General features: G+C 33.9%; 3 protein-coding genes across 4 annotated transcripts; 2 read left to right on the top strand and 1 right to left on the bottom strand.

The window, feature by feature from the left end:
* Positions 1-560: 560 nt before the first annotated feature.
* LOC123707260 lies at positions 561-1,826 on the top strand. Of its 2 annotated transcripts, XM_045657157.1 has the most exons (3): positions 561-912; positions 1,092-1,153; positions 1,226-1,826. In XM_045657157.1, exons 1-3 carry the CDS (start codon positions 852-854, stop codon positions 1,775-1,777), a joined length of 675 nt encoding a protein of 224 aa, XP_045513113.1. In that variant the 5' UTR covers positions 561-851; the 3' UTR covers positions 1,778-1,826. The 2 variants fall into 2 exon arrangements, with proteins under 2 accessions (XP_045513113.1, XP_045513112.1); XM_045657156.1 differs by having other exon boundaries at positions 1,092-1,826.
* Positions 1,827-13,012: 11,186 nt separating this feature from the next.
* Positions 13,013-16,196, top strand: LOC123707015 (pancreatic triacylglycerol lipase-like). The gene is made up of 6 exons (XM_045656760.1): positions 13,013-13,067; positions 13,464-13,629; positions 13,935-14,083; positions 14,895-15,140; positions 15,387-15,729; positions 15,960-16,196. The coding sequence occupies exons 1-6, from the start codon at positions 13,037-13,039 to the stop codon at positions 16,003-16,005; spliced, it is 981 nt and encodes a 326-aa protein (XP_045512716.1). The 5' UTR covers positions 13,013-13,036; the 3' UTR covers positions 16,006-16,196.
* Positions 16,197-16,776: 580 nt separating this feature from the next.
* LOC123707221 (putative odorant receptor 85d) lies at positions 16,777-22,783 on the bottom strand. The gene is made up of 7 exons (XM_045657090.1): positions 22,210-22,783; positions 19,964-20,129; positions 19,554-19,650; positions 18,567-18,668; positions 17,818-17,906; positions 17,207-17,273; positions 16,777-16,857 (listed from the first exon to the last, which is right to left on the bottom strand). Exons 1-7 carry the CDS (start codon positions 22,781-22,783, stop codon positions 16,777-16,779), a joined length of 1,176 nt encoding a protein of 391 aa, XP_045513046.1.
* Positions 22,784-23,748: the final 965 nt, after the last annotated feature.

Here is a 23,748-nt window from a genome sequence, read left to right as displayed (position 1 = left end):
AATTACAGAGACTTAATTTGAAGTACACTTCATTTGCTAATATCCTTTGTAGTTGCTATGCTAAAATCTGTGTTCGTTTTAATATATTGCGTACTAGTATATAATGCTCACCATGTGGAATAGGTTAACATGATAGCCGAGTCATTTTATGTTATAGCAATCACTGTATTACCTCGTGCACCGCGATGAACCATTTCCAACTAATTTTTCTTAACCCTGCGTACTAAATCCTGAACTGTCGTCAACGCACTTACATATGATTGAATAAATAAGAACTATAGTTGATGAATTTCCGTTGTTTATTTTAAGTTTGTTGTTTCTGTGTAGACACATGCGAAATCCGATCCTAGTCACGATAACTTATTGATTCAAAACACTCATACGTATCGACTAATAGTTACAGTACAAAGCAATTGTCTACTTCAGTGTATCGTTACATAGTGTTGCACGTATTCCACAGTGCAGTTAACGGTCTGCATAAACATATAAACACGAGAACAATAGCCTCCTGAGACTGGTGAAAATCAAACATTCGATTGTCAAACCCATCTCACGTAAACACTTCCGCTTCAGTAAATATTGATATATTCTCACAAAATGCCCTTAAACAGGTTAATGTAAGCTCCGATTTAGCAGACAACGCTTGTCGATTTATTTCCATTTGAGGAGACCTATTCTAATTCCACGCTTGATAATACGAGCGAAATAGCAAAGCTCTTTGAAACATTTTGCAGTAAGACACGGGAGCGGTAAAGTGTGCGTTTTGTAACAGATTTGCTGTAACGAAGCTTGTTAGTGTGCATTTGTTGCATTGTCAGGTGCAAGGACGACGCCTTGCGAGTGAGAGGCAAATGGAACTAATGAGTCCGCTACTGTTGTATGCATTTCTAACACTAGTGCCGCAAGCGCGAGGTGAGGAGCTACGCTTTGATTTACTTTTACCCTTTTCGTTACTCCTTGAGGTACTTAATTAAAATTTCTCCAACGCTCATACTTGCTTCGTTAGCACACTTCTATTATCACAGTATAACTAGGTTATCTTGCTAGTTCCTCGTTACTTTTAAATTAAAATTGACTGTATAATTTTCCAGGAAAAAATAAAATGGGATATTCATATTATGATACAGCCAATGATACGATAACAAAAACGCGGGTAAATGTTGGAAAAAATATAATCTTAAATGTTAATATTGAAGCTAATAATAATAAAGCGAGTGATTTGCAGGCTGTGTTCACGGATCCATCTTGCAAAAGCTGCGCTAATTGTATGGAACGAGTTGTAAGAGCTCACAAAGTGCATCGCCTATCAAAAATTAGGGACGATGACATTTACCAGCTTTTGACAAAGAAAGATAACAAAATAAAAGAGAAAAGAAGCGTTCATTTCGAAACAAAAGGCGAGAAGAAATCGAAGAAATCTAAAGCGAAAAAGTCAGTATCAGTAATAAAATATAACGAGAATGGTGAAATATACGCGCTGAAAGTGAAAGAAACGAACAATCAATTAATATCAGAACCGAACGTAACACGAGCTATTTCTACGACGTGCCAAGTTTACAGCATACAAAAATCTTTACCCTGCGAATCGCCCGAAGCTGATTTAATTCTGACGGCTTCGAAAAGAAAAACAAACAAGAAAAATAAAAAGGTACAAGGAAAAAGGGAAACGAATGTGCCCACTGAAGAAGCGGTGATTGCGTCGGTGTTTAGAAAGAGGCACGTCGATAACTCGGAACTACAGGAGCATTATATGACTTCGCTCGAAGAGATGTATTGATTTATAATTTGTAATGTTTAAATTGTTGCTAATTTAAGTAAATATAAAATTTCGCATACAACAAAGTTTTTTTGCACTTTTTTATCTGACCTTTTGTACTTTCGGTATTAGTGTGAGATATCAGAAATTTTAAAAGAAAAGCTATCTGTAAAAAACTTTTTAGAAAATTTTGTAACAAGCCTTTCCTGTACATATTTAGACACGAAATTTGCTAATAATATAAAAATATTATATTAAGTATTGATTTAATACTCGGTACTATCTCTTGATTGGTAATGTTAACATGTAAATTCCAATGTGTCATCATATTCGAAAACCTGTCAATACCTCATAGATTGTGGTGTGATTAATTATTACCGCATCTGTCTACATTATCTGTGTAAATAAATTTGCAATATATTCTCTATAATATCAATAAAACCAAAAAATATTTTACGGTGTGCATCGTTATGCTGTTTTTGTTTCAATATATTCTGAATGAAACATTGTCTTGGTAGACAAAATTCATAATTTATTTATTAACAATTTTCCTATATACATTTAAAGCGATATAGTTATTAAAAAACCAGTGGTGCTACAACCATCAGGTCTGGGTCTCAGAATTCTGTATGTGTTTCGTGATAGACAAGGAGGCGATCTGCCTTCTGTACTTGTGACACACGCCGTCAACTGTTTGGGTCTAACGCATGACTTTCATCACAAAATTTTCCTTGACCGTACGAGCGAGTATTAAATGTGCACATAGACCGAAAGTCCATTGCCCTGTCTATCCCGACCTGTCTACGATCTCAGGGATGGGAGTCTCACGTTGAAGCCACTAGGCCAAAACTGCACTAATAAAATCACTAAGGATGGCCTAATCCACCTTTCTAGCTAATTTTAGATTAAGCTTGACTTTATCATTTTATCAGAGATAGGTAACGTGCAGCTACAACAACCAATCCAACCCATTCATTATTTTTTAATTAAAGCCACACCAACAAGGCCACACATAAGAAAAAAGAAAAGAAACAAGTTACACAAACTAGGACCATTGTGTGGCCTGGATTATAGGTTATCTGGATGATAGGCAGACAGTGTACACAATGAGTATAATACGTATGGGGCTAACTAACTAGTTATTAGTGAAATTAATTTTACAAACAAACTATGGGCTGAACTGAAAAAAGATCCTACTAAAAATTATAAGATTAAAGGCAAAGGAACGAAGTCATGGCGGAATGCCTTTCCTATAATCAGTGGGCGGTCCAAAAAATTACTAAGAACGTTCGGGCCTCACAGCAGACTATGGCTTGGCCTGAAGCCGCACTAATAATAAATTTACCATTAAAGGTAGTAAAGACTACTTGAATAAAACGTAATGATTTGATCCATAAAGGTCACGTCTTGAAGTTTCCTTTTATCAGCACGTACTTGCTCACATCTTAACCGAAAAACTTCTCTTTGAACAGTCTAACTAATTCAAAGAGCGGATAAAATTAAAAGTTGATTGCCGCAAATGAAGTGGTACATTTATGTACGAACGACTATATTCTTGTTATATTTATTTCAAATATATTAATATTAATATTTTTATTCTTAATTTCTGCTACGTTTTTACAATTTTGCCTGCGGAATGTGTGTACATTTTTGATTCACCCCGACAATTATATGATAGAAACAAAATGATTGACAAATTGTTATAGATAAAAGCTAAATTATGTTAAAAAATATAAAATAAGTAACTAAATCAAACATTAAAAACAATAACGAGTATCGTTCTGCAGTTCGTAACTAACGAAAGATCGTTGAATTCATAGTTGAGTAGGGTATATCTGTTTTCAGTATCTACTTAGAAACTTTAAGCAAACCTGTATAATCGATGTGCGATTAGCTTCGCTGTATATATTTTGACACTGCATAATCATTTATTTAATAAACCGATCCTTAACCCTTGTTTAAAGTGAATTTTGTCACCAGTGTTTATAATAGCAAGAAATTGTGGCAACATTAATATGTTTGCAAACACGAAACAATTAGCGATCCTGTCATCGTTACAGTATGCGACACCTGTGACGCATTAGCCCCACGTACGCCCCACAAAATAGGGGTCATGTGAATATACCCCAATTGAGTTTTTAAACTTTATACTGAAATGGTAAAGAGTAAGGCACGGGGCAGATCTACGTAATCATTAATCATGCTGGCAAGCATATATTATACTATTGGCCCGAATAAATAAGTTTATATCTTCCTACAAATCTAAAATAATAAATATTTATAAAATAAATAATGTGTCAGATATGATGGTTTGGAGAGGAATAAATTGCGACAAATAAATAATGATAATGAATAGCTTAAAAAGGGCGATCATCGCAGCCCATGGACATCTTTTTTGAGTGCGTTGCCCGCATTTTTTTAAGCAATTGGAGGTCGTATCACCCAGGGAAGACCCCCACAGGTTGTTGATTCCACAGTTCGCTACTTCGCAAAATAAAATGTCTTGTGATGCGGACCGTGGAAAACTTCCAGCCATAAAGATGATTTGGATGAAGTTACATCTATATTTTCGCAAATTACCTCATTATTGGTGTCGGCCTTAGATTTATGAATATCTATAATTAGCGGTTATCATCCGAACTTTATTTCACAACTTATATTATATTTTTTTATTATTACTTTGTCATTTTAATTTATTATTAATAATGACAAGTATGTTCTTTTGTGAAACATGCCGTAAATTATGGGGCCTTAATATTTTCTGTCGCCGTACAAGCACTGATCACGTAGGCAACACAATGTACCTACACTTTTTATGGTAAATAAACTTAAATGGTTCTAAATTTAAATTCGAACGAAGGGCTTTGCTAGAAAAGGGCACACAGATACCATCAAATTAACAGTGTTACATAGATAATAGAATATTAAAATAAATTCAATGTACCTAGTATCTAAAATGAAAGGCTTTTATTATTATTAAATTCATATTTAAGGGTGAACGAACGAGAAGAATGGGTATTATGCTAAATATTAGTACAGAATGGGGCGTACCAGTCTATGACACCGTAACGTTAATTCCAAAATAAAAGTACAAAGTTTGAATTTTCTTTCAATTTTAAAAATCGAATTTCGTTTAACATCAACTGTCAGGCTTTTATAAAGTGCACTTTTAGAAGAGATTAATTTCATCTGCGGTTATTTTTCAGGGGCACAAATCTCGTGCTAGCGAATATTTTATAAATCTCTACAATTCAAGTCACTTTAGAGTCATAACATTGCCAGGGTAGAGTTTAAATAAAATGAACCATATTTTCGATTGAAGCATTTTTAAAATTCATACGACTGTTCGTATGCTGAGAGTTGAGAGTAGCAGATAGTTTAATGGATGCAAACTCTGTGATCAAGAAAATTACATTAAAATATGTATATTATATATACCTTAAATCTATTCCTCAAGATCTAAATAAGTGCGTTATTTTAAGTCTAATTCTCAAAGATATTTTTGTAGAATAAGCCCCGAATCTTCGCGGGGTTTTTAGTTTTTTTAAGACTTTATCTTTTTAATTGCCACCACAAACTTAAGGTAGCTTTAGATTTTGGCATATGTTTAGTGATTATTTCTTAATAAGCAAGGTTATCCTTCTGTGCCTGCCATACGCCGTCACCTCTAGGCCTACCAGTTTCACATGATGATTTTCCTTTACGCGAGTGTTAATTGCGCAGAAAAATCTATTGCTGCACAGGCGTAATTCAAACACACAACCTCAGGATTGAGAAGCGCACGCTCATGCAATAAGGCCAACATTCCTCATCACTGAAAACTTTTTGATGTGTTAAGAAATTTTAATTTAAAATCAAATCAAATTTTCATCCCATTGACTAACCTAACCCAACCCTGACGACCCTTCGTGAATAATAAAATTCACTTAAATGAAACAAATAATAAAAATGCACACTTCAAAATTAGAGGACCCTCGTGTCACTGACACTCTGACAAGTTGAGACCTTCGGAGGGAGCTAAAGCCTGACATAGGCTAATTATGATCCCATCCGCACATACATATGACCCACGTGACTCAGATTAAAAAAATTATTTACATTTCACTTTTGCCTATATTTAGTTATTTAGGGATTATTTAAAAGGATATTTTGTGTAAAAAAATATTTAAAAATTCAACCGACAGCAAAGGGCTTAAAAATGTATACTAATATTTTATTTGTTATAAACCAAACTTTACATCGCCAAGTAAATAACAAACTTTAAAACACAGTGTACACCACCCCCATAAACTATTTATTACAGTGACTCATTCCGCTTTAAACTCAAATTATCTGCTGAGCATTGCACCTATTGATTCTAGGTACATGGTTGAATAAATAGTAAATTGCAGAAGGATGTAAGGATAACATTATTATTACAAAAAGAAGTCCCTCGGCACCGCTTATCTATCTGTATGAGAACGGTAAACTCGAAAACTACCGAACAGCCGGTTCAACAATAAACAATGTGATTACTAAGAAAGATTTGGGTGTACAGTTTATTATGGTTTTATGTAAATTGTCTGAAATGTATCGATTAATCAATATTACCTACTTCAATAGGTAGAAAAAAATTGTCAAAATGAAAGGCGAGCAAAGCTCTAGGTTGAATTGCTATTAGATGTAACATTGATGTCGTAAATGACAAAAGCCGTATGTGTCCAGTGTGGACACTGAAGTTTCCACGAAGATTGAACGCAACTAGCCAACAGTTTAGATTAGAAAAGTTGTGGCCGCGAGCGGGCGACAAATTGCTTCACTAATACAACAGATTTTGGGATTTTCCGCAAAAATCTGACAAAAACTCTCACATTGGGCCGAACAGTTATCCCACTTATGAGGGAATAAGTTTTATATTCCCATTTTTATGTCCGCTAAGTCTTCCATTTAATCAGAGTTAATGTTCTATGAACTTTTCGCTAACGACTTTATGGAAAGTGTCATACAATTCAAGTTAGAATTTTATTGTGCTATCAAAACGTCATTTAAAAAAATATTTTTGGATTAAGACGTCCAAATAATATTATTCACAGTAACCAACTTATTTATTTATTTTAGATTTGAATTTACAAAACATGTACATGTCTAGCTTTATATTTGATATACCACTGAAGGAACAATGAATGAAAAGGGTAATAAGTACTATCCGTTGTACGTATCTATTGGAAACAGATACTTTATAACAACCCACATATTTACGCGTATCTTAACACGTACGCACATGATGGCTTTGAATTAGAAAATATATGAGACGTTTTCTAATTAATTTTATAGGCATTTCTTAAATAAATATATTTATTTGTTATCTAAATGCATTTTCATGTTATTTTGGGATATCTTAATTAAATAAACTTATCTATAAACACTATCGGATCAATTTATTATTAGATAAATATTGAAAATTTTCTTTTGCTACCAATTAATTGCATGCAATCGACAAAGGGAAGCTATTATGACAATGACAAGTCAAGTAGATGTTAAGTGTGCCCAAGTCATTAAGGTTTTAAAGATAAAAGAGATTCTCGACAACGAACCTGAGTCACTAGCTGCCTTTTAGAACTAAGAGTGCTAGAAAGAATTCATTAAAACCTGATTACTGTGACCGTATTGTATTGCGACTATACGCGATTGAGGCACTGAAAAAGTGATATTTTTAGCAATAAACATAAATTTAAATCAGTAAAACGGTAATCTTATTTATATTTATATATTATAGTGGTTTTTATAGAATGAATGAATACTCCTTATCTTATTTTATTATTGAGTATAAGTTTTCAGTATATTTCATACAATTTTGGGCATATATTAACATATATGCCCAATTGATGATACCTATATTAACATTGACTGGAAATTTCATGAAATTATCAGTTTTACAGCCAGGCCATAAATTATCGATTAAAAGTAAAACCTATTAATTAAAAACATTTCTAACCAAATAAAAAAACCGTTTCTCTCCGTCTTTAATTCTCTATGAAAGTTTACGTATCGCAAAATGTAAAATATTCTTCCCGTAATAAAAGCAGCTGCAATATTGCTTAATATTTTTTCTACATCGTTCATTATCTGTAAAACCATTATGATTTTTATCCGATGCAGACAAAACTCTCTCAACTGCTGAATCGCTTTAAAGTTAGGTTAAATGGATGAACCTTAAACAAAAGACATCAGATTATAAATTTCGTGAGCAATTCACCACACAATGAGTTAAGTATTCTCCAACTCACGAAGGCTAAATGAGTATCTCAGCATTTCATATTTTCGAAATGATATCAGAGTATCAAACCCCTCGCTAAGTATTATGAACATATAAAATTTTATTATATAAGGGAAATTCGCCCTTATAACGTGACACATATTATGTATTATGCAGTGATTGGTTACAAATTTTCTTCATGTGAGAAGATGGGTACCGAGTGTTTTTCACGGTCTCATTGTGCAGCAATTCGTATTCTAGGCACAAGTAGAATTACTGGCCTAACAACTACGCTTCTAGCTCAGTTGTATAATGAACTTGAGATGTCATATCAAGGAACCGTATCTCGAATATCATAAGCCAAGTCTGCCATTTATAATAACCATAGTGCTTTATTATGATTTTTGTAAATATATAACAGGGCAAATGGCCAGGAGGCTTACCTGATGTTACGTGTTACCACCCCGCATACTCACAATGCCAGATTTCACAAGTGGCCTCCGAATAATTGAATTTAGAATGTCATTAAATAAAGTTGGAAGGGTTGGGTTAGGGTTGGAACCCCATCTTGGGTACAGGCCTCCTCCAGCTTATGCCAATCATCTATGTTTTTCGATACTTACATTGTTTGCTTGCTATAGCTATGGTATTCTCTGACCAGAGTTGTTTTAGTCTTTGCCTTTGCCGTTCTGGACTTGTCACTCGCCGTCGACTGTTAGGGTCTAATACATACCGGTTTCCTCATAATGTGTACTATTACCTTACCGTTAAGAAAAGTCCATTATTGGTGTACAGCCGGGGATCGGGATGAGAGTCGTACGATCAAGCCACTAACTAAGCTTATATATATATATATATTCAACAACAAGGAAAAGTACTTATCCCTAAAAGGTAAATACAGCAGACTCGTGGCCATCGCCTGCCGGTTAAAATTTTAAGATTTGCTGCGTGGCCACTTGTAGTTTCGGAGGACACAAGAGATGGTTTCCTCCAAAACTAACCAAAAAAAAATGTAAAGAAAACGCGGGCACAAATCCGCTCCAATATGAAACATGGACCAACATGTCCAGACCAAAGATTAAGTCATTTTGGTGCCCTAAATGTGAAAGAAAACTGTTCACGACTCAAAGTTTTAAAGTAAGAGCTTTGAATAATCAAAGATATTGTATCTATTCGTTCGATCTGAAAGTTTTTATATCAAGGGGCCTGTACGGTCTAGATGCTCATAGTCAAAGACGTAATTTGCATTACAGATATTCAGTATCGTTACTTTTTCAGTGTATCGCTTTGTGCAGTTTCTCACTGCACAATAGCTATTTCATTCGTTTGCCGATAGCGCTCTGAATAGAAACGCTAAATTGTAGTTATATTATAATGTATCGCCATTGTTATATAATGGATCGAAATTTTCTAAATTTTAGCTAGCTTGAATAGGGGTTATTAGACGAAAAAACTAGTGGCGCTACAATCTTTTAGGTCTGGACTTCGATTTTTTCGTGATCTTTTGTTTCTTCTAATAGGCAAGCAGGAGTTCAGTCTTATGTGCCTGACACACGATTCATGCCAGTTTCGTCACTATGGTTTCCTTCAGTGTACGAGCGGATAATAAATACGCACATAGACATTAGCTCCATTAGACGGGAATTGAACCTACCTTAGTCATGAGAGGTGGATGCTGAAGCCACTAGGCCTACACTGCTCAGACCAAAGTCAAAGTTTAAATGAAGCATCAATTAAGCAGTTCATGCTTGTATCAGGTACCGAATAATCCTATTTGATATATAGATAGACAGAAACCTACAAAAATTATTTCCGCTGTTTTTCTTCAAATATAAGAAAATTTCTTTGATCGCACAAATATAAAAAAAAAGCAGAGGAATCGTTCGAATTCATATTTCGAAGTAATTTATTTTCATATATTGGATAAGAACCTAATTTATCGAGTTATTAATTACATGTTATTTATGATAATGGAAGAATCTAGAACACCTTGTAATTATCTAAAGAAGATTTATTTGCTGGTAATAATTAATTGTTTTCGATCAAAATTGATAAGAAACTTATTTTTTTGTTTGCTATGGTATCTTTAAAGTGACAACAATTAATCTAGTGGTTAATCTCGTGATAATTAGCAAAACAAACGTCACACTTAAAATGTAAATATCGATTTTCTCCTAGTTCGGCTGCGTTGCATTTTTATGGACTAAAGAATTAAGACTAGATTGGTCGGTGTTGTCTATATGCCCACTTAATGTCTATAGGCCTTTAGCAATTAATACCTTTACCGGAAACATACAAAGCATATATTAAAAGTAAAAGGATCTTTGTTTAGGCTTAGATAGGGTTTCGCTATATCAAAAATACTCGATATTATCACAAAACAGCTTTTGTTAGTGTATTTAAGATTATACTGTTTAATAAATATAATTTTCGTTATGCATTTTATTAAAGTTGTTTCTGCTGCAGAGATACTTAAATTGTTTTTTTTTCTCACATTCTTTATTTAAAATACCAACTATTTGTTAGCTTTTATTGTGTATTAATGAAATGTGTTCAACGAACTCACGTTAAATATATTTGCCGACGAAAAATTTGTTCTCGGAATTCTGTATCCATCCAATATTTATTATATTGACAAACCACGACAAGGAAGAGATTTCCAAGGTTTTTCATTTAAATTTTGATTTATTTTCCAATTTGAAAAGTGGAATTGGTTTAATAAATGTACAGGAATTGTAAATGGTTTTTACATTACAATTTTGATTGATTTTACTACATTTGTAAAATGGTACTCCTGAAGTAAAAAACGTTGCATTTTATATATAAATTAGTTTTTTCCTAAATTGTCTACTTTTGTTACGGTTTTTGGTTTAAAATTTGGTGCCGTCCGTGTATACAATAATATATATATAAATACAAAAAAATGTTTTTAAAATTCAGTAAACAATTTACAATTATTAACCAAGAATATTTTTTTAATGAACCTTTACTGAACTAATAACTTTTCAACTACTACCGAGAAAGTTTAATAGAAAATGGCTCTAATTAGTTATAGAAGTTTAATTAAATTAATCTTTGTCTCAGTATAAGAATAAAATGCCAGATCAAGTCACCTTAAGCGTCCTATATCAAAATTCAATATATTTTTGACATACGGGATTCATACGCTTTTATTATAAAACACACAAGACACACGGGACAAACGGGCAAGTGACTCACCTGATGTTAAGTGATATCCACGGCCACACGCTGCCTTTAAAAGGCTGAGTATAGTAATAAATTTTTGAAGATATCTATCTTAGGATGTACGGTGTGTACCTTTTTTATACTCATTCTTATTTATTCTTGGTTCTGTCGGCTACAACGAGCTAAAAGTACGCCGAAAAATCTCGCTTGTGATGTACTTCATAAAAGTGTTACATGGCAAGGACAGTAATTCGGCAGTACTTCAGTACCTTAGCTTCAATGTACCTGATGGGTACGTCAGAAAGCGATATCGTCCGCCGTTACTTCATGGGCTAGCTAGGACTAACCTTCTAAAAAGGGGACATATGATTCGGTGTATTCATTTAGTTAACGAAATACATAGAACGGACCGTTTTCATTGTCCGTTGAGTGAACTGGCAAAAGTTCATATATTTGTTAGTGCCTATAGTTAGTTAATTTCTTGTATTTTTTATTATGTAACTTTGTTTTTTGCTAATTAATGTAGTAAGTTTGTTTTTTTTTCGTCTGTAAATTTTATTCTCTTATTGTTCACTCTTGTCAATTTAGGGTCAGCTGTTAGGGCAGGAGTTTTTTCGTAAATAAATAAAAAATAAAATGTATCGTTATTGTAATCGTGTTTTATTATTGATTGGTAAGATGAATAAGTTTGAAGACTAATGGTTAATTTATTAACAATATTAAAAAAAGATCTTTAAAAATTTCTTATTTACCATTAATTTAAGGATTTTTCTTCCATTTAAACGACGTAATAATTATTTTCCTATCTGTTTATGTAAAAGTAGATAATGACTTTTTAAAAAGAGATTACAAGGCGAAGCCTGTTACTATCTTTGGAATGGGTTTTTGTTAACGATCCATAAAAACATAAAAATGCCACCTTGAGTATTCAAAAAACCATTTAATGTCCGTACCAAGGAGACGATAATGATTAACGGATTAATAGTGGTACCCATGGAAAAGACAATCACAGAAGGGCTTAACAGGACTTCATCTTCCTACCCAGACCGACAAATCATGAATTATACAATAAAATATTTGTGCATGAACCTAAAAAATATTAATATTATGTACTTTTATTTATTAACACTTCGTTGCATTCCAATATAAAATTAAACATAATTAAACTAAAAAAAGGTCAACTGGCAGCCTTATAGCTTTCGAGCGATTCAGGCAAACTGTGAGAAGAGGAAAAAAAAATTCAATTAGATAAGGTAAGCAAGAAGTGTAAAAACAAATTAAACATAGTTATAAAGACAAAACTAAACAAGAACGAAAAAACAAACTAAACTAAAAAAGGATACTTCACAACAGAAATCTTTAATATTATACTTCTTCTATCAGACTTCTGCTTACAGTTAAACTCTAGACTACTAATCTCGTAATTTAAAAATATTAATTTCTTATTGGTTCTTTGGGACGGTATGAGCTCCTGAAGCTCATAGGATCAGTTTACCAACCGGCCATGGGTTTTACCAACTGGGGAAAAGGTTAGAAAAAGGTGTTCGTTTAAATAATTGGTCCAATAGACACATACAAAATATCAGTCTCCAGCGCTCCCTGTCCAGTGCCACCTCTCGCCAATTGCTGACTTTCATCTGCAGCAGGTTCTCCGCCAAACTGTCGATGCAGCGGTACCTAATCTACAACTACTCGGCCTTACATATTATATTGACCACCTCTAGTGTTTTATCTTTGTGTACGGAATTCTGAAAAAGATCGTTATATTTTTATCGCAATCATTTTAGACTTATCTGTCAGCTGCTATAAATACGAGCGTCGCGGTTTTTTTAAAAATCGTTTTGGTGCAAAAATTCAACATGAAGATTTTAGTTTTTATAAGTCTTTTTGGTATGTATTGCGGAGAAATATAAATATGCTTATATTATAATTGTAATTAAAAAGTCTTTGTGGATACTACAGAAACATTAAAAATGAGGTTTTGCGTATTTTTTATGACTAACGAATACTTGTTAATACTACTAAATATAAGAAGTAAACCACTGAACATAACCATAAGCCCATGCCTAATAAATCCTAATAAATAAGGTTTAGATTCCTGTACGTGAGTTGCAAATTCGTAAATTATAAGCATTTACTAAACCAAGAGAAGCAAATGAATAGGCAAAGTACTTCATCTCCGTACGTAGCAAAACATTCGAATATAAAATACAAGAAAAAAAAAAAATCGTAAAATGTACCTTCATTTTAAATTTACCATGACGTTGCTGTTTTTAAATATTCCAGTGTATGCCTCGACGACTTCGGAGAGGGAATTATATCCGCGCTACATACAATTCCCTGGCGGCAACGGTGAGATGCACCAAGTTGATTTAGAAGCCCAGCCCGATGTGGAGTTTTTAAATGAGATACAAAGGAATGCGGCGAATAATCAATACCTCTTGTACACGCGGTACGTACAATTTCAATAAAGAATCAATACTAAATGAATCCAATACATTGACATATTATAATATGGTAAATGGCGTAGTTGCAGCTAGGTTTTATTTAAAAATGGAATACCTTTGCTAACTAGCTAGCTTTGTGTCTAACACGCGTTTGAGTATGTTAAATTATTTATTCTTCGTCCGTGCTGCAAAAGGATCCCAAAGAGAAGGTTTTATAAACAGATAGTAAAATGTTCAGCCGAAATGACTCATGAAAAAATTAAAAAAATCGCAGTATGTTTTTAGATTAACCTTTGTGATTAATTTCCAGACGTAATTCGAGAAACTCGCAGAGACTACGTATGAACGATGCTAATTCCATAAGAAATTCTAACTTCAATGCTCAAAACCCCACAGTTGTGTCAGTCCATGGCTGGCTTAGTAACCAAAACACTCAGAATAATCCAACTATTCGTAACGGTATACGCATTTATGTATTTGAAACATTTTATTCTCTCCAAGATTAAGGTCTAGTACCATTTGCCTTAAGGTTTTAAAAAAAAAGTTCGGTAACGCACTCGTGAGCCACTTGGTATTGTAAGTGTCCACGGGCTGCTACCACTAAACATCTGGTGAGCCTCCTACTGGTTATACGAGGGGCTAGTATATACTAGCCCCTCGCCATATGGCTAGGTATGAAAAATTGATTCTTTCACAGTTGCTTGTCACTGCTTTCATAATCAGTAACGTTGCTATACACTTCTCTAGTCACTTTGTTCGAAATATTTCATTATAATTGAAGCTACTTATCAGAACTAAATCAGCCTTCTTATACTGTCATAAAAAAATCAATGACGCTACAACCTTTTTAGGTCTGGACCTCAGATTTCTGTGCCTAACGTACACCGTCGACTTTTTGGGTGTAGGGCAAGCCGGTTTCCTCACGGTGTTTTCCTTCACCGTTCGATCGAATGTAAAATGCGCACATAGAAAGAAAGTCCATTGGTGCACAGCCGGGGATCGAACCTACGTCCTCAGGGAATAGAGTCGCTACTAAGCCAACACTGCTCTATACGTTAATTATAACGATATATTATACTTACTGTATATTTATTTATATCAAAATACAACAGCAACATAAATTATATATAATAACAAACAATTACACAGCATATATAGCCAGAGATGGAATACATAATACATCGTTCTGATGAAAAGGGACAGAATGCCGTATAATTTTATATATTTGTTTTTAAGCCAAAATTAAATAATTATTGTATATTTCCTACAGCTTTTCTCGGTAAAGGTGACTACAATGTCATTATACTAGATTGGAGCAGACTAGCAAGACGTGATTATGTAACCGCTGCGGCTGGTGTACCAGATATAGGGCGGGGTTTGGGACAATTTCTAAATTTCCTACACCAAACTACGGGAGCTCCATTTGATAAAATGCACCTTGTAGGATTCAGTCTCGGCGCACATATTGTAGGAAACGCAGGAAGAGAATTGAGGGGACGCATAGCTAGAATCACAGGTGAGAATTATGTTTTTAAATTTGGATAATAGATAATGTTTATAATTGTGATAGTGTTTATGGATAATGGATGATAGTGTTTTCACGAGAATATAGTCCAGTCAGTAGACACATTTCATCGAGATTATTTAAAGCGATTAAGCGGGATTTACATATATTTTGAAAACTACTAGTGAAACCTCTACTACTACCCATACTAATGATGATAACTTTCCAAATAATACAACATAAATAAACACCACACAGGTTTAGATCCAGCCGGGCCTCTGTGGAATCTCAACAGAAATCGCCTAAATCCCTCCGACGGTGTCTATGTAGAAGCTATTCATACTGATGGTGGATACACTGTCGGTGGCCTTGGAATTGGTACGGCAGTCGCTAATGCAGATTTCTTCCCTAACGGAGGTGTAAGACAGCCTGGATGTCTCACCAATATATGCAATCATAATCGCGCTTGGCAGTTATTCGCCTCTACAGTGACAAGAAATCATTTGGAAGGAAGACTGTGCTCCTCCATGACTCAGGTTAATTTGAACACTTGCCGCGGGAGGGGGCTACATATGGGCAACGATATTTTGAATAAAAGAGGGTGAGTATTATAGTACTTCTAAGTTATTTACCTCACAGCTAAATTCATTGCATTGCCATTTATTTAGATTACTTGTAAAAGTTGATAGCTTCTGTAAAGTATAGAAATCAATGTGATTGTCAGCTTCGAATCCAATGTAAACATGGAGTATATTTTGTTTTTACTTTTGACTTAGATTTTTCGCCTTCCAGTATAACAACATTCATTAAGGCACTTTATTTTTATTTCAGGTCTGGAATATACAGAATGAACACAAGAGCTAACTATCCTTATTGATTGACTAATTTAGTTCAACCGCAACAATAAATTGAATTAAAAATTATCATACTAAATTTGATTGTAATTAAATAATAATCTGTTGAAAGATTATGTTTGTTTTGCGAATTGATTGCATTCGTAATTAATAAATGATAAGAACATGGTATTGTTATTATTTTATGGAATTAAAATGATACAATTAAAGCTTTTATTCTATTTTCATTATTTTTACTGATATTATTAGGTCTTTGCCTCAGTTTGGTTTCCTTCTTTTTGTTTTTTTCGGCCATTTTCATCTGACACATATCTGAATTTTGGTATGAGACAAGCCGCTTTCCTCACGATGTTTGCTTTCACTACAGGAGCAACTATTTATTGCGTAGAAAATTCAATTTGTGCACTTTCGTGATTCAGACAGGAATGAGGGTTTGACGCTTAAGTCTTAATACTGTATCCATGTTTAAATTATAGTTTAAGAAAATCAGTAAACATTTATCTTAATTGTATATTTATCGCTTTTATGGTTTAAATAATTAATTATACCTAAAAACACCTTTTTCTGATTACGCATTAATTTATTACAACTTTGTAATTATTTTGTATATAAAGTATAGTTGTTGTTGTAAGGCTTGTTTGGTCGGTAGGATCAATCCGAAACCATACAGCTTGTATACCCTGATTTAATTAATACGAATACAGATAATTAATGAAACAATAATTGAATTGATTTAAAATAATATTTGACTAGAACTACATTAATTCTAAAAAGCATGTTGTCTACAAATTTGTTTAATTCTCATTTGGTAATTGTCCTGGAGATTTGTATACAGATTTCAGTATTGTAAAGTAAGACCAAGATGTACTGATTATCTGAAAAAAAAAACAAATCAGTTGGAATGTTATATTTAGGCTTTTAACGTCACAAAAAACGAAAAGACTGTCAAATATACATGTAATGTTACTGCAGAACATTGTTACTTGACCTGATTTTGTAAATATTTGTTTTTATTTATATTTTTATTAATATTACCTTCCATAGTCCTTAGCTATGAAATCTTTGATAGTGAGAATTATTTTTTATTTAGAAATGTATTTTACGTTAGCTCGTACTTACGTACGTACGCTCGTACGTACTTAAAGAGATGCTCCTTAGTGCATGTAACTCGCCTGCAGTAAGTTTGGAAGGGTTGTAAACGTAAACAATTTAACTGGCTCGTACCTTGGTGAAGCTCTCATAGGAAATAACTGAAAACTTGTAAGCGGTCAGTGTCTGCGGTTTATTAGCCCTGAAATTAATGTTAAACACTGTGAAAATAGTTTGGCTCAGTTGATCAAGCGTCAGTTGAATGGCTTTTCAACTATAGGTCGTAACAGATAAAACAAAATTTCACATACATTTTTTTTCTAAAATAATTGAATAAAATAATCGTTGTGGGTTCGTTCAACTTGATCATTTAAAAGAATAATTGTGAGAAATAAAATATAGTAGACAAAATAATTTCCGTACGTTTATATATTATCGGTTAAGGGTACAACGCGTGAGCCTCATAAAAATCAAACCGCTATCTATAGACGCAGTAGACTAGAGTACCAAAAGCGTTGTCGTCCCTTCTTATTTGAGATTTATTTATAATAGTCGTATTTTAAAGCCGTATTAACGCTTACGCTTAGTCCCGCAATACTAACATTATAATGCAAAGAGTTCCTGTAAAGGGGCTAATCTCGGAACGACTGGATTGTTAAAAAATGATTTTCTCTTGGATATCTACCCAACGCATCTAATATTACCATATATAAAGAATATGCGTAAACCACAGAAGTGAAGTATACCTTAGCATGATTAAAATTATAATCTTTTTCGATTTTATATCCATGGCATACCATTCGCTTTCAAAGGCTGCATCGCTAATTTTTCTACTCTACAAAGATAAAAAAAAACATAACAGATGATTAATTAGGTATACATTATTTAGTATAATTAGGTATATGGTAACAGAAATTAAATAATCATTTCACAGCTTGAATTCATCAGCCATATAATTTTGTCTTTTATTATTTTAATTGTCAGCCTCTTCTTACTGTTCTGGTCCATTTATTGTTCCAGGCATTCCAGGCATTTATTGTTCCATAAACTCTTCGTTAAGTGAGAGTGAAAACTGAAGGCTACACAACATAATATAAATTACATAAAGAATTTTCTTCAAAACTGAGTAGTGGCTGGAATAGGCTTACAGATAGTGCACCCTATTTGAACTCTATCAAAAACAGATTGGGCAATTACTCCACATCAGAAGACACACTCATTAGCTTATTCAGCGGCTTAACTTAATATATACATATATTATTATGTAATAATAACAATCTTAAAAGGTCAATACTTCAGGTCAGGCAGCGACTGACTTATAGAATTTATATAAACCTAACCTAATAATAAAACCCGTTGCTTGGTTGTTATTGTGCTAAATAAAACTTTTGTTCCTGCACCTATAACATGTCCATATCAAAATACTTTAAAGCTGGTATCATAGAAAACTGTTTAGCTATTAGCTGGTTACAGTCACCATATTAATGTTTTGTACCTCCATAATTAAATGTTCTCCATAAACGCTTATCATAAGTATTTGAAGTAGTACGGACATTAAAAACAAAACCACACCAGGTATTTGAGTCCACTTGCCCATCTGCAATGACAGAATATATTATTTTTTTAAACATTTTCGCTAAAAATGGCTTTTTCTTACTCCGACTTTTAATAGATTTTTTGTAAAACGTGCTTTAGCTCCTCAGATGTTGAACAACTTTGAATGACATTTACACAATGATCTCTACATCGATTAGTCTTTTGAAACTGACCATCTTCGTAGAAGATTGCACAGCTGTGCAGAGCCAGGTGGCTTTTTATTTCATATCTCTTAGATTCATGTCTCGATCTAAACTCAATGAGAACCGTTAGAAACATGTTTCCATAATTGAAACGATACTAAAGAAAGTTTCTGTGTGGGAAGAGCAACCTTACGTTAAGTGTAACCGTACAAAGACTCAGGTTTGTTCGTTTTCTACATAGAAAGATCCTTTTGTCGTATCTCCTCAATTTGAAAGCTCTCGTTAGTACTTCAATATTTGACTGAGGTACAAAGTATGTAACTCTATAAGGCACAAGAACGACCTCATATGGTATACTGCTCACATCTCTGGACAGCGAAGTTGATCCCTTCAGCCTCGTGTCAACACTGTACGACCCGATAAATTCAATCACCTTGATCAGTCCGCTTCACAAACTACTTTCTATTGCGAACTAGCGAAGCGGTGGGAGTCTTCACTGACATAGAGGAACTCCAACTATTCATATTTAGGGTGTACTCCTCCCTTAAAGGCCGGCAACGCACGCACTAAAAATGAGTGTCCATGGGACTGCCGTTTTTGGGCGTCTCGTTGGCAAGTTTGCCTCCCATTTATATATTTAAAAAAAATCATCAGAGCACGGGGACCTTGAAATACAACCTCTTTCTAATTTAGGGCTATCATTGGCCTTTTATACATCCGAGTCTTTCTGTGTACACACCTACCGTTAAATTAAATCCTAGAGCACAAATTTCGATGGAACCAATTAAAACGTTGAAAAGATTGGGCCCCGAAAAAATTTCTTCTAAATCTTCAGACAATCTGAAAATGAAAGATTTAAAAAATTTCGTTAGACTAAATATAGCGCTATTTTTTCTTAGGAGTATCAACATCAGTGAATAAATACCGTTAGTGGTGGTGGTAGACACAGTGTGATTAATACATTTTAGGTTCCATTTAGCGCAGAAAAATACCTGTTTGTTTTGGTAAGCACAGCAGGTCAAATCAACTACTTTAACTAAAAGAAATATTCATTAACACAAAAACGTGTCTCACCCACGACTCATTACACTCCAAATATTTCACTAATTAAAGCACTAATTAATATTCTGACATAGTTTAGTAATAAACGTACTTTAAAATATCTTGATGTTTCTTTACAATGTCTTTCAATAAATGGGTTGTGTTGGCTTTCAAATCCCTTATTTCTTGACTGAGTATGGTAAAGTGACTACACATATGTGTAGTCATTATGAAGTACAGTGCATCGACTGTTGTAAAGTATAATACACATATGAACCCTGAAATATTATTTAATAATTTAAAACTTATAACTTAAAAAAAATGTATTCCCCAATGGTTTATAAAATAAATTTGAAGACACAGACATAATGTATAAAAGGCTTAATCAATTATATAACTTTGTTTACAGCCAGGAAAAAGTTTCAACATCGGACGTCAAAGTACAAAATATCATTCCTATCACCCTGACGTCCGTCCGGCAATTTTTGCCGCCCACCACCACAATGCGGAACCAGCCGCCCACAGAAGTATTTCCGAACCAATGTGACTAAGGGTCCTTCAACAAAAGCGCGTACCATTTCATGAAAGGCTGGCAACGTACTTGCGAGCAATTTATAAAAAATGTTGTAAATATTTAAGCCCCAAGTAAGGGGATTACCCTTATTTATATTTATAAGAAGTCCATTTGCATTTAATTCTCTTATTACAGCGTAAACAAAGTTTGATAGAAAAATACGAAAACTTAATATTAGGTCCTTACATATGAAATTGGCGTTTTGTCGTATTGGCCACTTTGACCTCAAATACCACCTCTTTGGTTAGGAATTTCAAATTCAAATTTGTACAGCTATTTACTCATGTATTTGTACTTCGACGACCGTCATTCATTAGTTTTTTTCTGTTTGCGTCACTCATTTTACAAAATGGAAAACTTAAAGTATCGCATTATTTTCGAGTACGAGTTCCGCCGTGGCACTAGTGCTGCGGAAACGACTCGAAGGGTGAATGATGTGTATGGCGGTCATGTTGCAAAAGAAAACACAGTTCGTTTTTGGTTCCAACGTTTTCGTTCTGGAAATTTCAACCTGCAGAACAAGCCCCATGGACGGCCTGAGACCCAAGTTGAAGTATTGAATAATGAAGTATTGAAGGCTATTGTGGAAGCGGATCCATCGCAAACCACGTCCGAGTTAGCTGCAGGCTGCGATGTTTGTGATAAAACTGTTTTAATTCACTTGAAGCAAATTAGGAAGATTAAAAAGCTTTAAAGGTTGGGACCTCACGAATTGACTGAAGCAAACCGGCAAACGCGCGTCGACTGCTGCGTTACATTACTGAACCGTCACAATAATGGAGGTATTTTAAGCCGAATCATTACCTGTGATGAAAAATGTATTCTTTACGATAATCGGAAGCGCTCAGCGCAATGGTTGGATCCTGGCCAGCCAGCCAAATCCTGCCCCAAGCGAAAATTTACCCCAAAAAAGTTACTTGTAAGCGTTTGGTGGACTAGTGCCGGTATTGTTCATTGCAGTTTTCTCAAATCTGGCCAGACTATTACGGCTGATGTCTAATGTCAGCAATTGCAAACCATGATGGAAAAGCAAGCGACTAAACAACCTAGGCTGGTCAACCGCTCCACGCCACTGCTACTTCACGACAACGCTAGACCACACACTGCACAACAGACGGCTACAAAATTAGAAGAGCTTCAATTGGAATGTCTAAGATATCCTCCGTACTCCCCGGACCTTGCTCCAACAGATTACCATTTTTTTTTTCGAAATTTGGACAACTTCTTGCAAGGGAAAAAAATTAACTCTGATGGGTCAGTCCAAATCGCCTTCACGGATTTTATTGATTCCCGTCCGACTGGTTTTTTAGTAAAGGGATCAATGAACTACCTATGAGATGGTAAAGTGTATAGAAAACAATGGTTCATACTTTGATTAATTAAATATATTATATTAAAAAATATTCGACTTTTTGTTCCTCCCATACAAAACGCCAATTTCATATGTAAGGACCTAATATAAGACATCGCGTTTGTCCGAACAGTATTTTTTTTGTTACAGGAGGCAAACGGGCAGGAGGCTAACCTGATGTGTTAAGTGATACCGCCGCCCGTGGACACTCGCACTGCAAGAAGACTCGCGCTGCCGGCCTTTTAAGAATTGGTACGCTCTTTTCTTGTTGGACCCTAATTTGAATGTATTCGGAAATACTTCAGTGATTTTGATTAAGAAATAAGTCATTATTTATTTTTGGCTCATTGAACACTAAAGCGATCCCATACTTTATATGTTTTAGTATCTATAAAATAAAAAAATATAATAATTAAAAATAAAAAATACTCACCAGTAACTATAGAATGTATATAAATTATGAACCATTTACCCAAATTATCAATTTGAAACGGAACCAGAATTGCATACGGCAAAATGAATTGGACCTTATTTTTCTTGAGATAAAAATATAGTATCAGAAAAATCGATGCAAAATTATAAACACTAATGAGGATCGCGTTAAGAATAAAGAAATACTTTGTCAAGTATTTGAGAAATACGAAATTTGCTTTGACAAGCGACACCTTTTTATCATCTCGTATAATGTCTTCGTACAATATTCTCAGGCTACTCGTCAATTTGAAGACGTTAAGTCTTTTTCTAGCGATTAATATAATTTTTATAATCGACAATATACCAATGCAAGTACACGGAGTGAGTTGAGTTAAGTCCAGGAAATTTTCGTTAGAAAACTTCGATATGAAGTATAAGCTTTCTTGGGTGATCATTACGAAAAGCCAAGACCACATAATATAAAACCGTAATTTTACATTTTCCTCGAATGGTATACCGATGAACCAAAAATTAATTTGAATTTGATTGAAAATTTCTTCGAATCCCGGCATGCCAATTGTGTTGGACGACATAGTACTGTACTAACTCAGAAGTTTTCATCAAATTTGAAGTGCTAGTAAATTGGTGTCACATTTAAACAGTCTTTCCACCGTTAGGGTTGCCACCGAATTTCTTTTATAATCGACTTCATAAAACCCTATAAACAAAAGCTTTTTAGATTATTTAACATTGGTATAACTTGAGTTAATGGCTGTAATGATAAAACATTATACACTTGGACGCATAGGCTAGAATTCATTTTAGTTACGGAAGTGCCAATTAATTTGTATTTACCAAAAAGCCCACATTGTATATAAATTTAGTGTCTATACGTAGAACTTGTCGAATTGTCGATCAACAGTATAAATTCAGGAATTTCCCCATGTTCACGCTTCTACTAATACCTAACGTAGATTATTGCGGTCTTTATCAATATAGATTGTATGTAGTGGATTGTGTATAGTGGTATTATAACGAAGGCGAGTTGTAAAGATATGTACTATTTTAAATCATTATAATAATAATTGATCAAAACCTATTTAAACACATTAGTATGGGGTGGGTTGCTAATGTTTTGTTATAAATACATAAATCTTTACTTCTATATAATTACGATATCTTATACTATTGTATATGTAATGAAACAAAAATATTTAGTTAATACAGCTTGTGACACACAGGTTTTATCTGAGCGTGTACCACAATTTTCCTTATTACCTCTGACCCGTCACTTCGTTTAACTTTATGGTTCCTGCAACCTACTATGTGACCGAACTTTGTATTTCTTTATAAAATAAAAACATTTCCTCTCACAAATAGCCCAGAGTAATTTTCTTATCATAAGGGCTCTATATTTCAACAGTAAACCGCGTTAAGTGGATCACCTTTATTCGGAATTTTTTATACTTTTATAGGAATACAGATGTGAATATTTTTATAGTACTGTAAATTTAAAGGATTTATTGTATTTTAGGTCTTATTTATAAACTCAGTAAAC

This window comes from Pieris brassicae, chromosome 3 (genome assembly GCF_905147105.1).
Source record: "Pieris brassicae chromosome 3, ilPieBrab1.1, whole genome shotgun sequence".
NCBI classification, from domain to species: domain Eukaryota; kingdom Metazoa; phylum Arthropoda; class Insecta; order Lepidoptera; family Pieridae; genus Pieris; species Pieris brassicae.
Note: the sequence above shows the minus strand (reverse complement) of the source record. Positions and strands in the feature narration are given on the sequence as shown.

What these genes read in the sequence shown, in the direction of transcription:
- LOC123707260 (XM_045657156.1), top strand. Translation starts at nt 852, where the DNA reads ATGGAACTAATGAGTCCGCTACTGTTGTATGCATTTCTAACACTAGTG. An exon ending in ACTAGTGCCGCAAGCGCGAG is followed by an intron (nt 913 to 1,091) that starts GTGAGGAGCTAC and finishes ATAATTTTCCAG; the next exon opens with GAAAAAATAAAATGGGATAT.
- LOC123707221 (XM_045657090.1), bottom strand. Translation starts at nt 22,783, where the DNA reads ATGTCGTCCAACACAATTGGCATGCCGGGATTCGAAGAAATTTTCAAT. An exon ending in TATACATTCTATAGTTACTG is followed by an intron (nt 20,130 to 22,209) that starts GTGAGTATTTTT and finishes ATAATATTTCAG; the next exon opens with GGTTCATATGTGTATTATAC. An exon ending in GAGAACATTTAATTATGGAG is followed by an intron (nt 17,907 to 18,566) that starts GTACAAAACATT and finishes TTATCTTTGTAG; the next exon opens with AGTAGAAAAATTAGCGATGC.
- LOC123707015 (XM_045656760.1), top strand. Translation starts at nt 13,037, where the DNA reads ATGAAGATTTTAGTTTTTATAAGTCTTTTTG. An exon ending in CAATACCTCTTGTACACGCG is followed by an intron (nt 13,630 to 13,934) that starts GTACGTACAATT and finishes ATTAATTTCCAG; the next exon opens with ACGTAATTCGAGAAACTCGC. An exon ending in ACGCATAGCTAGAATCACAG is followed by an intron (nt 15,141 to 15,386) that starts GTGAGAATTATG and finishes AACACCACACAG; the next exon opens with GTTTAGATCCAGCCGGGCCT.